Raw genomic sequence first — 16,959 nt, forward strand, 5'->3', positions numbered from 1 at the left:
CAAAGTCCCAATTAAAGCTCGCCACAAATAACTGAGCAAACAAGCAGAAAAAGGGTCTCTAGTCAGATAAAACCAAAAAGTTTACATTAGATGAGAAATACTATGTATAAGAGAAACCTAACCCTGTGCCTCACTCTAGGATGAAGTTGGAAATTTCATGATTTGGGGATTCTCTTCATCAGCAGCAACAGGGAAACTAATGTGAAGATAGATGGAACCAAATACAATCCTGGAAGAAAACCTGTTATAGGCTGTAAAAGACTCAAGTGGTGTTTCACCTTCCAGCAGGAAAATGACCAGCCACAGCTGCAATAAAATGGCCCAGTCAAAGTCCAGACCTACATCCAATTTAGAGCATATTCATGATTACCATTCACGTACATGTTCCCCATTTAATGTGACTGAACTTGAGCTGTTGTTGCAAAGCGGAAAAGGCAAAAATGGTAGTGTTTGATAAAAGTCTCGGATCTGCAATCCCAGTGAAAGACTCCCTTGTTTACATGTTTTTATTATTGTCCTTGTACTTCACAAACAGGCACCACTTTGTGTTGGTTTATCATATAAGATACCAATAACACACAGTAATATTTGTGGTTGCAGCTTTACAAAATGTGAAAAAAATTCAAGGGGGCTGAAAACCTTTGCCGGAAATTGCAAACACGTCAACGTTCCTTTCACTGTCTGAAGACCTCGCCTCACCTTGAGAGCTAAAGTCAAATCGGCTGCGGTCACACCTGCGATACCGGCGCCGCTGGTCCTCGGTCACGCTGCGATCGCGTTAGACACGGGGGCGCAGCACGCATGCGATGGACAGCGCAGTCATCTCAGCAGCTCCAGGCGGAGGGATAGCTTTATCTGTGTGAGGCACATTCCCTCCTAATCGCATTGCAGCAGAACACATTCACCACGTTGGAACAAACAATCTGTCGCTTTAGAAAAGAGGGAACACATGCAGGTCAAGAGCTTTCTGTGGGCATCTCAAAATACCTGTCTGAAATTGAATTTGCACATTAATGAGGCAACACGGCCTCTTTGTTTCGCCTCTGATTGGGCGCTCAGTGCCGGAGCGGCTAACGTAATGGAATTTGCACTTTGCAAATTTGAATAGAAAAGTGAAAATTTGGCAAACAAAGGCGTGCAGTGAGAGGGAGGGATGCGACGCATGCAGACAAGCTGTTCAGAGAGGAAGGAGCAATTCTGCGGCTGTCATGCTCACGATAAATAAAACAACTGTTCTGACAGGAAACACCCATAAATTTAAGATGGAATGAATTTACGCATTTTTACAGACTCAATTTGGCGAGAACTCTTGTTCTCTGAGCAATAAACTCCCTCAAGAAACTTGACAAATGGTCCGAGGTGTTGAATCCAAATGTGACCAAGCTCCTCCGTGAAGAAATCACAAGACTGACGACCTGGCAGTCTTTTACAAGGCAATACTTTTACATTGCCCCGTAAAAGTATTCACACACTCCAACTTTTTAAGTCTCGTTAAAACCCCAAACGTTTTTATACGGTCACTTTATCTGAACAAAGCAGTGCATAAATCGTATTTCACAAAGGGAAGTTTTAATGAAAGGGTGTCCTTTGGGTCTTTAACACACATCACATGCATTGCCAATGAACAATTATCTTACTCTAGTTAAATCAGAAGTTTTGCTTTTGAATAGAAAAAAAAAGGAAGAGTATGGCAAGACAAAAGTGCCACAATTCACCACTTTTCCAACTAGAAAAATCCCATAAAGCCTACAAATATGAGGCCTCCACAGAGAAGACCTCTGGCTGATGGACCTAGGAGTATCTCCCACCATTATTAGTATTTTCATACAAAATAATAAATACATAGTTTTTGATGAACATCTGATACAAGTGATGTGTTGATTTAATAATCTAAACTGCTAAATTAAAAATATTGTAAGCAACTACCTTCAAATTATTATTAAAAATTATTATGATTTATTCTCTGTAAAAGAAAATCAATATAGATTAAAGTGGAACTCACTCCAAATCATCTCTTTTTTTATTTGTTTTTTTGCTGGTAAACTGTCTAAATAGGTCATTTGGACATTTCTATTTTCATGTTTTCATGCAAATTTAGACATTTTTGTGAAATTCTTTCAGTTTTGCATTTTGCCTAAAACCGTCTCACTACTTCCCTCTCTGGTAAGCAGTATGGCTTGGTAAGACTTCATCATTTCAGGGTGTAAAACAAATGTGTGATTTATTTGAAATTTGAACACTTACTGGAATGGGTCCCCTCTGCTCTGACTACTGGTGAGGGTATGGTGTTGAACAGATGACTGTGTGAGACTGGCTGTAGTGCTGAGGAAGCAGGAGAAGCTAACGGCCGCTATCACTGCTAGCTCAGGACAGACAGGCTGCCTGCAGCTATGAAAGCCTCCAACAACACAGAAACAGAGTTGCTAGATTTATCACAAGTTGTTTTGGACAAAAAAAAGTTGCTAGAATGGACTGAAAAATCGATAAATACAGCCACAAAGTGGATAAGCTGACAACAGTGCTTCTTTCCTCTTCATCAGAGCCCCGCTCACTCCCTCCGCTTCTGTCTCTCTTAGCTCCGGCCACTTTGCTTGAATTTTTCTAAATTTGCCAGAGGCGTGGTTTAGCTTTCAAAGGGGAGCTAGTTACAAGTTAAGCTAGGAGGAGGAGGTTCACCTTCATAGCAAGATAATGGCCCTGAAGTCTTATTCTACCACAAACTGATTCATTGATCTTCCCTTCAACTTCAACCAGTTTTGCTATCGTGCTTGATTAAATGCATTCCATCATCATGATGCAGCCACCATTATGGTTTGGTATGTCCTCAGGCTGGTATTTTTCTGCTAAAAATAAGCCAGACAGCTCAACTTTAACAAACAATGCCTTTCTTCTAGCTTCTCATTTGAAAAGTTAAGTGAAAGGCACAGCTAATCGTATCAGTAAAGGGGGATGAATATTAAGGAAAGTCATAGATTTGAGGTTTGCTTTGAAAAAACTAATTGAAAACCACATCTTTTTTCTTTCATACTTGTACACTATTTTGTATTAATGGTTTACATAACATTTACCAGTTTTATGATTGTAACGCTACAAAATGTGGCGATACCATTTGCAAGGTAGAGTGAACACGTCCCCAGTGGAAACCAACGTGAGCCGGGCGCTTGTAAGGCTACAGCAGATTATGTATTAAATATGGATGGAAATTTGCAGAAGGAGAAACTCAGAAGTGAGGAGCTGTCATTTCACCCTAACTTCTTCTGACAGCCTCCATCCAAGCTCATCATTTCGCATCTCGGAGCCAGGTATAATATGATCCGAAGCAGGGTGCAAAACTATTTTTTGAATGCCAGCGTGCACCTTAGCAATTTCCCAGACTAAATAAAGTCTGATGTTGCTGTTGTGAGAGCAACAGTTGGCTGCAAAAAGCAACAACAGCAGGCTGAAAACTGGAAATGCAGCTTTTCACAGGTGCTGTGTGATGGCACCTTGTGCTGAAGCATAAAAATATGATTAGACAAGTGTTGGTGTCAGTGGTGTGTGTGTGTGTGTGTGTGCCACATATGTATCTAAATCTGTGAATACGCTGTTTGCAATAGCTTCTGTATGCGCTGTAGCCTTCCTATTTCTGCGAATATCCAGAAATTAAGGCACATGTTGAATAAAAGAGATAACTTCATGTCTAACAAACTTACACAATGCATATTGGGTATTGTTAGACCTAAAATTATGGCCTAACACTGGATTTCTGCTAGGGGACATGTTAGAAGAAGGTGCTTACCAAGCATTGTGGTTTGGGGTCTTTACAAACCTCATTTGCCTTCCAGAGATACTATTGGATCGGTATGTTGGAAGCTTGGAGGCCGAACATACACATGCCGGTTACTTGGTATTATTAAAGACATTCCTTAGCAGTTTTGGAGACCCCACTGCTTTCCTGCTGGGGGTTTGGGGGAGAGGGAGGTGCTATTGCAGCAGCATGCCTGTGAGCACCAGAACGAAAGATTTTAAAGCCTTTTTAAAGCACTAACAATGCATTTGAAATTGTTGTATCACCTTTAAACCTTTTCACATTTATCCAGGCTGCAACAACAACCCTTAATGTTTCTTCAGAGCAATTGACTGTGATAGACCCAACACAAAATTGCTTCAATGTTAAATGGAAGGGAAATGATACCAGATTTTCAAAGGTTTTTACAAATTTTCTGAAAAAACAAACAAACAAACAAACAAAAACATTTGGCTTGCATTTGTATTGAACCTCCCACTGGCCTTGTTCTACTTTCTAGAACCGCATGTTGCTGTAATAACAGCAACATGACAAAAAAAACAGAGTTTCATTAGTGTGATTTTTTTTTTTACAAGGTGCTTCATCACTTGCTTTATATTTCGGATTATTAGTGCATCTTATGGGCAGCAAGACAGCCATATCTTCAGCATGTGTGTGTGTAGGAGGTCATGCATAATGCACACCGACCCCCTCCAGCTCTGAAAGCAGCCCTTGCTCTTTCTGACGTCGTAGCTTTTCCCCTGCCCTGCCCCATAATACAGAGCTGAGGGGGTGGAGTGGTGTGGGGGGGACAGGGAATTGCAAGTAAGTGAATGGGAGCGACAAGCGAAGACAATAAGAAACATGCAAGGATAAGGAGCTCTCACTTCAATCGAAGCTCCACATGCCGCTCCCTCCTTGCCGTTAAGCTGTAATCAGGAGCAGCCATGTGCTCAGGTTCATCCCCACCGCGACCCCTGTGGACCGGCGCTGAAACATATGGATCGTCTCCATGGTAATTCAGTTGGGTTTTCGTTCACAGGTTGCTGTACCATGGAAACCTGTCTGTCATTTCTGCTTCCTTTTCTTTTCTTTTATGTTTAAACCGCCTATCCTGAGAGATCTTATCAGGAGTCTGTTCACCAGGGTCGACAGTGCAGGAGATTTGCTGACTCTTGTGTTTAGTGACCAGCTAAAAGCAGAGATGGAGGTCCTGTGGGGTTAATGTGAGATTGTCTTTTTCTCTTTAGTGTGCTTGGAGTCGGACAACTCTGGGTAGACCGAGTAGCAACAGCAATAAGGGCGACTAGAAACGCCAGACGCATTCATTTAGCTCATTGTGTGAGTTAAGTAACTAATAATAAAAAAGTCCGTGTTTTCACTTTCCAAAAGAAATAAAGGGAAAGTGGGTCAATGGAAGAGAAAGATGTTGCGGAATGTGTCACAATTTGGCCTCATTAAATGAGCATGCAGAAAAATTGTGCGAGTCTGGATGGGTGATTTCTGCAGGGATTGTGTGTTTGGAGGACTTTGCGCATCCGTGCGGTAATCCATTAGGAGGGACGAACAGCAGGAAAGAACAAGGCATGAAAAATAAGTGATGCAGCAATAATCCCTTTGATCACATATCAGCAAATCCCACCTGAAAGCCATCTCTTTGCGAGGTTTGACATCGCTTCGGTCGCACAAACTGAAAGAGAGCAACACAAAGTCATAGCGAAGCTGCAAAATTTCGGAAAAATAAAAAGACTAATGGTGAGGAGGGGCACACTAATGATGGCGCTACAATGCCAGCCACTCCCCCCCCCCCCCCCCCCCCCCCCCCCGAGAGGCTGGAAAATATGAAGTCAGCAGAAAGGAGCCGCACGAGTTCCCGAACTTTCTCAACTCACTGGAGAGCTTCAAGAGTTCTCCCATTATGGAACAAAGCAGCGACAAAACAACATATGGCCCACTTATTTTTGCAGAGTGCTTTGAAATCATTTTTTAAATGGAGCACTTACATGTGCGCGAAATAAGTATGTCAACATTTTTCCCCAGGAAGTATGTTTCGAATGGAAACATTTCTCGTGTTAAATCCACTCTGTCAGTAACAGCCCAATTCGTCAACACATGCAAAGAAATCAAAGCAAATAAGTTTATCAATTAAGTTATGTGCATACAAGCAACAGATACCGAAATTTAAGAGCGAGACAAAAGAAAATTGCTGAAATCTGTCCGTATTTAGAGGGCAATGTTGCTTCTTACTGCTGCACATTAACATTGGCTGGTGTAGTCCTAATTGATGGCCTATAAAATGTTTCTCATTTCAAGCCGTCCATGACAAGTAAAAAGCATGGAACCCTCTCTAAACCTTTGGAACATTATTGCTTGCAAAATATACTGATGGCACTGCCAACAGAAGCATATCAAAAGTTCAAGTTGGCAGCACTGGGGCCATAAAGTAGGATTGGGAAGAGCATAATTTCCCCTCAAACGGAGCATAATCTTTTGCTCCTTGCAATATATTCAATGGAGGAGTCTAAAATAGTCAGAGGGAATTGTTCAACAGCCGAACACCACTCACAGAACGATTTCTTTTTTTCCAATGAAAACAAAAAGGATTCTACTCAATCTTAGCCGCCTCTCGCTGCGTAATACTGCTGAAGTAAAAGCAAGTTGAATCCATTTTAAATTTTACTTCAGAAGCTTTGAACAGGTCAGTGAAGCCAAAGGAATTGGGTTAATTGAGATAAACACTGAACTCTGTAGATGTCTTTAGATTTAGCTCACAATACGCCTGTAAGAGGAATGGCATTGCACAGAAACTTCCCAAAACATCACCGGATCAGTAAAGTTTGGATCTGGGAACATTACGGTCTTGGGCCGTCTAACTGATTGGAGGAATTTTTGCCAAGACTCTAAAAATACAACAGGAGTGAGTTTTTCAGAAAGAGAGACGGCTGAAAGCTCTCTGAAAAACTCTCTAAATTCTCGATTCTAGAGAAATAAAATGAACCGAGTCATGACTCAACTAGGATCTAATTCAGATTATATAGAAGAAACAAAAGATTGGATTGTTTAGAAAAGGTGCAGACAGCCTTTGTTGGATAAAAACCACAATACATGACAATGGAAACGAGATACAATATGACAAAGGTTTGTCTGCTGCATACTTGATTAATTACAGTAGGATCGTTCAATACATATTCCCTGGCCATTGCACTTTATTACACATATCTTAAATCAACATCCAATTGCAGTTTTTTTTCTATTTGTGGATTACTAATGTTATTAACAACAGCTGGCGTGAATTTCAAGTCAACAACTTTAATTACACATAACCAAATGAGAAAAACGCATTCAATACTTATTTCCCCCCAGCGTATTTCTAAGGAGGTCACGACAGATCAGCTTAAAAATACCAGAGGGATGGAAAAGCATGCACTTTTTATTTTCTCTTGGTGTGTTTCTCAGAGCTTTCAAAGTTTCCCTAAGGCGGCACACTGTGCTGTTTATGACTTCCAGAGAGCCTTAGAGGATTCCTGTTTGTGCGCCTTTGGAAAGTTTCACTGCTGACGAGGGAAATTTTTTTTTTGTTGCACCAATGCTGGAGAGGAGCTGCGTGGGCCGAGGACACTGTCAGGTGCAAAAGGGTTTGTGCGTGAGTGCGCGGGCGTCCATGTGTGTCGGCGTGTGTGGGCGCTGGAGAGAGCAGAGGATGGCAGCGGTAACAGAGGGGGAATCAGGAATCGAGTGAGAACGAATTGAGAGGAACGCTTGGCGGCTCGAGCAAGTGGGAGGACCAGCAGAGGAGAATGTCTTTAGACAGCTGCAAATGTCAACCGCACGTCTGATGATGTTTATTGATTAGTGACAGCATGTGTTTGTGTAAGACTTTGGTCTTCCTTTTTGTTCTTGTGGATTGAGGAGCATTTTCCCCCCCACAGTGATTAAATAATCTTTCCAAGCATGACAGAAAAACAAAAAAATCTCTTTTCACATGCCAGATTGATGACTGATGTCTGGCTAGAAATGACCTCAGTCGGAGTAAAGGCGTATTAAGACATTTAGACTCGCAACTCTGTGTAATTCTGAACATGAGCTAATGTCAGCCATCACTCTGTCCACTTTACGCTCGCTTGAGTGTTATTATAGTGAGGACGGTTATTACTGAAGAACACACACTTGCCATCACTGCACGCTGAATTTCCCGCGTTAACAGCGGGCCTCGGGCTATGATGAAAGGAAAGAGGTCCCTGGAGTTACCACAACAGGAACAAGCTTGTTAGGGAGGAAGAGTTTTCTCCTGAGACAGCATCCATGTGTTATGACGGTCAATACACAGCCTTCAGCAGTGCATTAAGCAGCATTAGCGAGTACATACAAATGATTCAGTAAGTCTATTTTGTGAGTTTCAGATGCTTAAAATGCTCCGGGATTTGTTTGTTTGTTGGTTTAGGAAGGTAAAATGCTCCCTGGTTAACCAGAAACTGGTTTAATAAGTGATTGTAGCTGCAGATCCTTCATTCGTTAAATCTGGAAGACATTTCTCTAATGCCAGGCTCAGCATTGCATAGGGAGCCTGAAAGAAAAACCAAGTGGGTTTTTACTCTTTAACCTACAGCTTTTTACAGCTGGCAAATCAGTATTTTATTTCAAAAAACATAAAGTGTGTCTTCTTTACTGACTGTGAACAGTGTTTCAAGTGAACACTGAAAAACTTTCAAAATGTGACTAGAACTAGTAACGCTGGTTTACTAATTATAAATAGTGATTATATACATATGGAATCATACAGCTGCAGAAAATTATGACACTTGTACAGTGATTTTAATTAATTGTTTTAAAAAACATGTTTGTCACAAACAAATTTCAACGTATTTTATTGGGATGTAATGTGATTTTTTTTAAAAAGTAGTTTGTGGTTTGAGATATTTTTACAAATAAAAATATGAAAATCAGGCATCCATTTGTATCCTGCACCATTTAACTCGAGTGCCCTTAAATAAAATCAGTTGCTTTCAGACGTTGACAAGTTATCAGTGACCCTTTGTGTGTAAATGAATCTCAATACAACTGATTCTGGCCTCAGAGGATTTGTTGGAGAGAACTTGTGAACAAAAAGTGTTCACTAGAAAGAACATTTATTGAGTCGAGCTTGGAATATCTAAAGAAGCACCCTTCAACTCATTATCTGAAACTAGCTAGCGAAGTACATCAACCTGAACACTTCATCCCACTGGTAAGGCTTGGTAGTGGCTGCATCATTCTGTGGGGAAGCATTCATTCAACAGGGAAATAGAAACTTGTGAAAAGTAGATGCAAATCTATGCTTTAGACTGGTCCAGTCAAAGTTAAGATCCAATTGTGATAAGGAATCCATTTCCAGATGTGAAAATTGATCTTCAGAGACGCTGGTAATCAAATTTGACAAAGTCCAAACTATTTTGGTAAGATGAATATGCAAAAAAAAATCCCACCAGACAGACCCCAAACGATGAGTCTACAAAGTGTTGACCGAGCAGGGCTGAGTAAAAATAAATGCTCACACTTATCAGACTTTTGATTCACAAGCAAACATTTGGATGAAATCCCACAAAGTACCGTAGACTGATGTTTTTGACAAAATGTGAAAAAGTTGAAACCCTTTACGAGGCAGTGTGCGAATGATTTAGGCCTCACCCAGTTCACATACAGAGGCGGCCCTCTAAAGTTCAGTTTAAGGGCACGGCTTGACAGGAAGCCTGGACGCAGGCGGACCGGCAGGCCTCTGGACCTGGCTTTCTCTCTACACTGATAAACATCCTCAAAGCAGAGTTCCTCACAGGGCCGCCCTGTCTGCACAACCATTCAAAACATGCAAAACAAGATTCTTCTTTGTTTGGACACACACACACACACACACACACACACACACACACACACGCCTGCATACACAGAAAACATTCCAGAGATTTTTCTCAGTAAAAATCACTGATTTAGAAAACAAGAATGCTCTGTGTTTAATGTAACAACGCTTCATGGAATAAAGCTGCAGCTGTTCAGCACGACCTTGCAGAGGAGGGGAAAAAAAGACAATTCTCAACCCTGACAATAACATATGCTACTCATGTAACAGAGCCAACACTGGGCCTACATTATACTATTGGCTGGCAGCCATGTCTCACCTCACAGTCTCCATCAAAAGTGAGCATATGCCCGTAGCTGACCCCACGGTGCCCACTCATAATGAAAACAATCATCTCCCTGTCTCCTCGCGCGCTATCACCTCTCCCCAGCTCCTCTCAACAACCCCTGTAGTAGCTAGAAACACTTCCTCAGCTGAGATAAACATCAAGCCGCTACCTTTTCTTTCCCCCTCTCCTTTCTCCTGAACCTACGTGAGCTGCGAACAGCAAAAAACGCTGACTAAACGAGCAGCAGCACCGACCTGTGGAGTCCAGAGCCTCTTCTATGAGTGGAGGCAAGCGCAGTCCATCCATATCCCCCCCCCCCCTCTCCTCTGGAGAAGGCGAGTGGGCGACAGAGGGTCAGAGGACTCCGCGCGCGCCCACCTCCGCCGCCGCAGGTGGACAAACACGCGGAAAAGTACCGAGTCGAGTGGCTGGCTCACACGGAGAAACCGAGCCGAGCGGTGTTTGCGTTCCCCGGGAGGATCTGGGGGAGCGGGAGCGTGGGAGAGATGCCGAGAGGACCGAGGGGAGGAGCGGAGAAGGAGGGAAGGATGCTGTTTTGCCAGACGGCAAGCTCCGTCTCCCTCCGCGCGGTCCCTCCCTCCTCTCTCTCTCTCTCTGTCTCTTTCTCTCGCTTCCTGTCTGCACGCTGTACTCGCTGTTTACTACATGGGCATGTTTTTTTTTCCTTTCTACTTCACCCCTCTTCCTTTCATGTGCTATTTGCTCCTGTTTGCTTCACACTACTACATCTTATGAATGCTCACCACATGCTCACAAACACGCATTCATCACAGCACTGGGATAGGGCTCATAAATCAAGATGAGTCCTGTTAATGGTTTCCATTCATCAGAATCAGATGAGACTAGACAGACATAAATCATAATCAAGTCTCAGCATCATTCGTAAAATCATAGTTCTTTCTTGTTTAGGGGAAAAAATATAATCCAAGTGCCTGCTGTAGGTAGATATGGAAGAGGCTGCATGCAAGGAAAGGTGAGGTTGAATGAGGATCTGCTCTGTCCTTGTGTGCAGGGTCGTATTGGATTAATGTGCTTAATGGCTTTCCTTGCTTATCCATGGTTGTTTAAAAAAAAAAATAGGAGATCCTCCTTAACTAATCCACATAATGCAGACTCGTTTAACATTTCCCATAAATGTCTGCAAGCTAAAACTGAATAATGCCTGAACTCTGGTGATCCCCTTTCCCAGGAACACTCATTTCTGCAAGTCAATTCAAGAGTCTTCTAGACCAGTGGTTCCCAGCCTCGGTTCTCAAGCCCCCACCGCCAGTCCTGTATGTTTTAGGTGCCTCTTTACTGTCACACAAAGAGTGGCTTCAGCAACTCTAGGTGGCATGCAGAATCATGTCAGGATCCACAACACCGTCTCCTCCTCCATCACCCTCAGCCCTGGCTCGCCGCAGGAGTGCGTGCTGAGCCCCCTCCTCTTCACTCTTATGACGTTTGACTGCTCAGCAAGGCACCCCAGCTGTCATATAGTAAAGTTTGCAGATGGGACGCATCATGAACAGTGATGAGTCCAAATACAGAGAGGAGGTGGAACAGCTGGTGTAGAGAAAATAACCTCTGCGTCAATGTGAAGAAGACCAAGGAGATGGTGGTGGATTTTAGAAGGGACAAGGATCCTCTTCAGTCCCTGTACATCCGATTAGCAGCTGTGGAGGTGGTCTCCAGCTACTGGTACCTGGGTGTGTACATATCCAATGACCTCACCTGGAGTACCAACACCTCCCGTATGGTCAGAAAGGCCCACCAGCATCTCTACTTCCTCAGGAGCTTCTATCGCTGTGTGGTGGAGAGCGTTCTCTGCACCTGCATTACCGTGTGGCACAGCAGCTTCACTGCTGCTGAGAGGACGGCTCTGCAGAGGATGCAGTCTTCAAGCTGCACAGAAGATTGTGGGGAGCAGCCTTGCCTCCACCTCGGACCTCTACAGAGCACGATGCAGGAGGAGGGCACTCCTCATCATGAAGGACTCCACCCATCCTGCACATAAACTGTTCCAGCCGCTCCCCTCAGGCAGGAGGCTGAGGAGCATCCAGATCAAGACCACCAGGCTGAGGAACAGTTTCTTCCCTTCAGCCGTCAGACTCCTGAACTCGGGCTGCACCAAATGCAGCTTCACCTCATAGATTATTTACACACATAACCATATATATAAATATATCACTTAAATTACTTTATTGTTCATTAGTTTATTTTTTTTTTATTTAATTATTTATTTTGTGTGTGTGTGTATGTCTGGATTTCTTGATCTGGGACCTGAGTACAAACTTTGTACCGCAAATTATCAAGGTGGTGCGACAATATAATATCCTTGAGTCCTTGAACAAGTTTTGCAGTCATTTGAATCAGGAGTGCTGAAACAGAGACACATCTAAAACATGTAGAACTCAGGGGGTTTCCAAGGTTGGGAACCATTGTTCTAGACCGTAGTGGGTTTACAGGTAAAGATCTGCATGTATCAGTGATGTAAACTTGTAGTGCTGTCACAAGAGGCGAGGCAGCATTTCAAAGAAAGACAGTGAAGAATAAGACACTATGTTGCTGTGCTTATTTTCATGCAGAGTGAGGTATTGCAAGTATTTATAACTTTTCAGATGACATATCTGTTAATCACTATCCAGTTCCTCCCTCTGGTTTACTTTCTCTTTGCTTCACCAGATAGTCTGTTTAGGTTTTTTTGCACTGCAGGGCCTGGAATGGGTTCAAACGAGGGTTCGACGTAGGTGCGTTTTTGAGGATTTGGGTTTTCTGTGTGTTTATTTAGCTTTTGTGTTGTCCCGTCTGCCTCTTGATTGTTCCCAGCTGTCTCTTGTTTCCCCTGATTACCTTCCTGTGTTATACCCACCTGTGTCTCTTGTTCCCTGTCGGGTCCTCGTCTATCACTTACAGTAAGTAGTCTTACTTCAGTTCTTGTAATTATTTACCAGTTGCTACCAGACTCAGAGCTTTGCCGCTGCTCACCTGTGCTGCCTGGATTTTGTGAATTGTTTGTTCATTAAAAACCATCATTTGCACCTTAACCTGGGTCCAACCGCATCTACTGTACCTCACCGCATCAAAAACCGCAAATCATGATAGCATTAGCCTGTATGGCCCAATTCCATCCAAATCTCTGGAACCCTGTGGTTTCTTTCAGGCCAGCCCTTGAAGTCAGCCCTTGTCAACACTGCTCATTCTCTTTAGTAGTCTGCTGCTGGTTTTTGCTTGAGCTCATTGTTTTAATTATTTGATTATATTTTTTTCTCCTCAGCTTCCTCACTGAACAGCAGAAGCTCAATGTTGCCCGTTGTTGTTTTCCAAATGAAATGCGCTCACATACAGATTGCCACATTTTTGATATGATGATCCCCGCCATCTTTTGAGGCAACATTCAGGCCAATGCAAACACAACCAGGGGCAGGAAGTGCAAGAAGGCTCTTTGCTTTCCTTCTGTCCAGCACTTCCAAGTGAACCAAGACCCACGTTTTCAGTGGAAACAGAGTTTACTTGTTCCAGATAAGCTTTAGTCATATCAGTATTAGTTCCTTTGTAATAAAATTGCTTTTTATGGTCCATATTAGTAATTATTACCTATCTATTGTTCAAAGAAAGGGTTTACAGAAGCAATGTCCTGAGCCCGGGAGCTATTTGTGGTCCTTGCGATGATTATGCAAACTCCATGACTGTAGTTGAATAATGGTACCAGAAAAGGCAGCTGTTACAGATGTACACTCAATTTAAGAATATGTCTTTATTGATTTTAATGTTAGAATAACTATGATCACAAATATGGGCATCCCCCTTTACTAAACTTGGCAAAATTTACTTGGTATGTGTGATCTCGGTCCAAATGGAGAAAAGTCTGGACAGCACTGGTTTACTGGCTCCAACGGATGAATTGGTTTTAAATCGGCACCATGGGTGCTCTCATCTGCCAACTCACTGTTTAGCATTGTGGTTTCAACTATCTGTGCCACCGTCTGGTGGTTTTCTTCTCCTTTAGCCTTTGTAGTTTTCTGTTGATGTACGCGACATTGTGGATGAACAGCTCTATGCATAGTTTTGTTAAACGTGTCGCGGTTTTACAGTCCCTTGCTCTTGTGGTAATGTGCTTCCTTGTTTTATTTTGAGTGTCTGTACTTCCCAGTTGGTTTTGCTTCATGCTCACTTCACACTCTGATACAGTTTAGTTGTTTTCACATCTGTCTGCTGTGACTTACTGTATTACTTCCTTCCGTGTCTCCCATGTTTCCTTTATTTTTTTGCCACATCTTTTGTCTTTGTTGTACTGTGTCTTTCTCTTCGTGCATAGACACCTTTAATCTTTTTTTTTGTTTGTTTTGTTTTCTGCTTTCATGCAAACCCTGCCTCAAAAACAAATCTTGTTTCCAAAGATAATTTATTCATTATTCATCTGTCTTTAGGCCTCCACTGATACAGGACTAGAGCCGGTTACAGACATCAAACTGTTACGAAGGCTGTGGAGTACTGAGGATGAGTGTAGTTGGTAAAAGGGACGATACGCACTGGACATGTTAACACTTAACTTGAGAATGACTGGCATTGTGAAAGAGACTAGTCAAAGTATCACAAATCAGACTGGGTTTAATCCAGTGATCAGCAACACAAGCTGTCTAGTCCAAGTGAAGGTGAACCAATCTAACTCCAATATTACAATTAACAAATGTGTGCACATTTGTACAATAATACGCAGAATAATTGGCGAGGTGGGGTTTTATAAGTGCCCTTGCTCAGCAGCATATCAACAGGCAACACTTGGAAACCAACCCCCCAAAGTTTGGACTGAAAAGCAACTATTTTTCCCCCCACTGAGCCACAGTTGCCTCCAAACGATACAACCAGTACGTCTCACGCAACTATGTGGAAAGGAATAAGTACAAACAGAAGCAATTTTAAATAGTAGCAATAAGCAGCTGAATGATTTAGGTACGTCTATCAAGGCTATAAACAAAATTCAAGCAGGGTCTTTGAATGAAAAAGAGCTACCAATGTCTGTCAAAATGTGTGTAGTTGTGAACATTTCTTGGTTCTTATGTTATTGTCCTTCAGATTCACAAATGTAAATCCAGGCGAAATCTGGCCGCTGTTCAGTTGGAGCTGGCTCGGTTCTGATTAGCTGGAAGCAGAACACAGTGCATGGTGCCAGCATGACAGCCCAATCTTAGCAGTTCTGTCTGTTTTCTGAGAAATCATTGTTTTGTTTTTTTGTTGTTGTTGTGCATCAATTGGGGGGAAAAACAGACTAAACATAGCAATCAATAACCAGAATGAGAGATTTATTGTCTTACCTACAAGTTTTCTTTCAAACATCTCACTAACTTGAAAAATAAATACACTTTTAAATACACTCCACTCTTATTTCTGGCTGCAACAATTAAGCGGTCTGACAGAATACAAGAGCGGCAAAGCGTTAATTGCAACACTGCAACAGTATTTGAGCAGAAACTTGCTTTTCCAGTCGCAGCCAAGCCGCATGGGAGGAAGTCTCGTAATGAGTGCAAAGAAATGTAATAGAGCAAACTCGGTTTTCAGTGCCACTCAGGGAAATCACAGGACAAAAAAAAAAACATGAGCCAAGTCTTACCTCTCACTGTTTTTCATTGTTTCCGTAATCACACAGAGGCTCAGTTACTTCCTCAATTTGCTCATGAACATTTCGGTCGGAGGCTCTGTGCCAAATTAATTTACCCATAATGAGATCCAGACGGGCTGTTTGCAACAGAGGCTGACAGCTAGCTTTGCAGATTACTGATCACTTCCCCTGCATTGTTCATTTCCTCCCCTTCTGCATGCCGAGTGTGTCTCACTGTCTGCTGCTTGCCAACGCCACGCTACAAACATAACACCACCCCCACCGATTTTCATCACCGGCATACTCTTTATCCTCTGTCTGTCCCTCACTTCTGTCTCTCAGCTGCTATCACATCAGGCAGCTCCTGTCGGTGGGGCACGTTAAGGAGCCAGAAATGTGAGGCGTGTCAGGAAACTCTGAGGACGTGTCAGCATGGAGACAAGAGAGAGAGAGAGAGAGAGAGAAGGCCAGACTCAACTTTTGTCTGTCCCTGTAGGAGGATATTCCTATCAAAGCGCTGTCAGGGAGCAGGAAGCGCTCAGCAGGCACACTGACACGAAAACGAGATACGAACACACATGTTTGGGTCTCTCTACAACCTGCTGACGTCTGAAAGAGGAAGCGTCGAGGAGGGAAGCAGAAGTTTCTGAGACGGAAACAGAAAGAGAGGCGCTCAGCGAGGGCTTGTTCCCACCTGCTGTGAGCAGCAGGTTGTTTTGCAGGAAAGGACAAGAAAAAAACTGATGAATAAAGCTTGTTCTAAAACAAAACAAAACAAGGTTTGCTACAAACATTTTACCATGACTTGAAATTGTACCCTTGTTGACGTTTTATCTTCAACAAGGGTTGAAGATAAAACCCTTATCTTCAAGGTTCTCTTTTTTTGCCGTCTCTTTTTTTTTTGAGACGGCAAACTGTGTCATGCATCAAAGCATCTTTAAGTACCTTAGAGATAACCAGCGCTCCAAAAATATACAAAGATTTTAATATTGGCAAAAAAAAAAGAAAAAAAACCACACACAATGTGTCTGTATAGAGATTGAAAGGCATTTAAGCCAAAAAAAAAAAAAGGATAAACTGAAGCAATCAAAAACCATGAAGTACATAAAATAAGATGCAGGAATAGCTAAAATGACAATATGCAATTATCTTTCAGCCTCATGGCAAAGCTGCAGTAAATAGAAATGCGTTCAGTTTCTGCACATCTCAGTTTTGTCAGGAACTCCCTAGCTGAGGAGTATGGAAATCAAATGCTGCCTCGTTCGTTTGTGAGCTTCATGAAGTGGCCTGTGGTGGCCTCTTACTCAGGGATGACTCAGGTGCATCTGGTTCAGTTTGGACTGGACCAGATGATATTCATTTGCGCTGCCGAGGGTTAGGATGGCTTTCTGATCACTGATAGATTTCAGCTGGTCTCTTGGCTTCTCATGCCTTCT

General features: G+C 42.6%; 1 protein-coding gene across 4 annotated transcripts in view; it reads right to left on the minus strand.

The window, feature by feature from the left end:
• The window catches only part of LOC102227322 (coiled-coil domain-containing protein 136-like), a 39,296-nt gene extending 23,463 nt beyond the window's left edge, over positions 1 to 15,833 (minus strand). For 2 of the 4 annotated variants that reach the window (XR_002754029.1, XM_005796286.2), the window contains exon 1: positions 10,179 to 10,510. Coding sequence is in view for 2 of the 4 variants with exons in the window: in XM_005796286.2 (XP_005796343.2) it covers positions 10,179 to 10,230 (52 nt within the window). In the remaining 2 variants the exon portion in view is untranslated. Of the gene's footprint in view, positions 1 to 10,178; positions 10,512 to 15,535 lie in introns of those variants that run through there. The other 2 variants (XM_023347880.1, XM_023347865.1) reach the window with 2 other exon arrangements.
• Positions 15,834 to 16,959: the final 1,126 nt, after the last annotated feature.

Source organism: Xiphophorus maculatus, chromosome 2 (assembly GCF_002775205.1).
Source record: "Xiphophorus maculatus strain JP 163 A chromosome 2, X_maculatus-5.0-male, whole genome shotgun sequence".
Taxonomy (NCBI): Eukaryota; Metazoa; Chordata; class Actinopteri; order Cyprinodontiformes; family Poeciliidae; genus Xiphophorus; species Xiphophorus maculatus.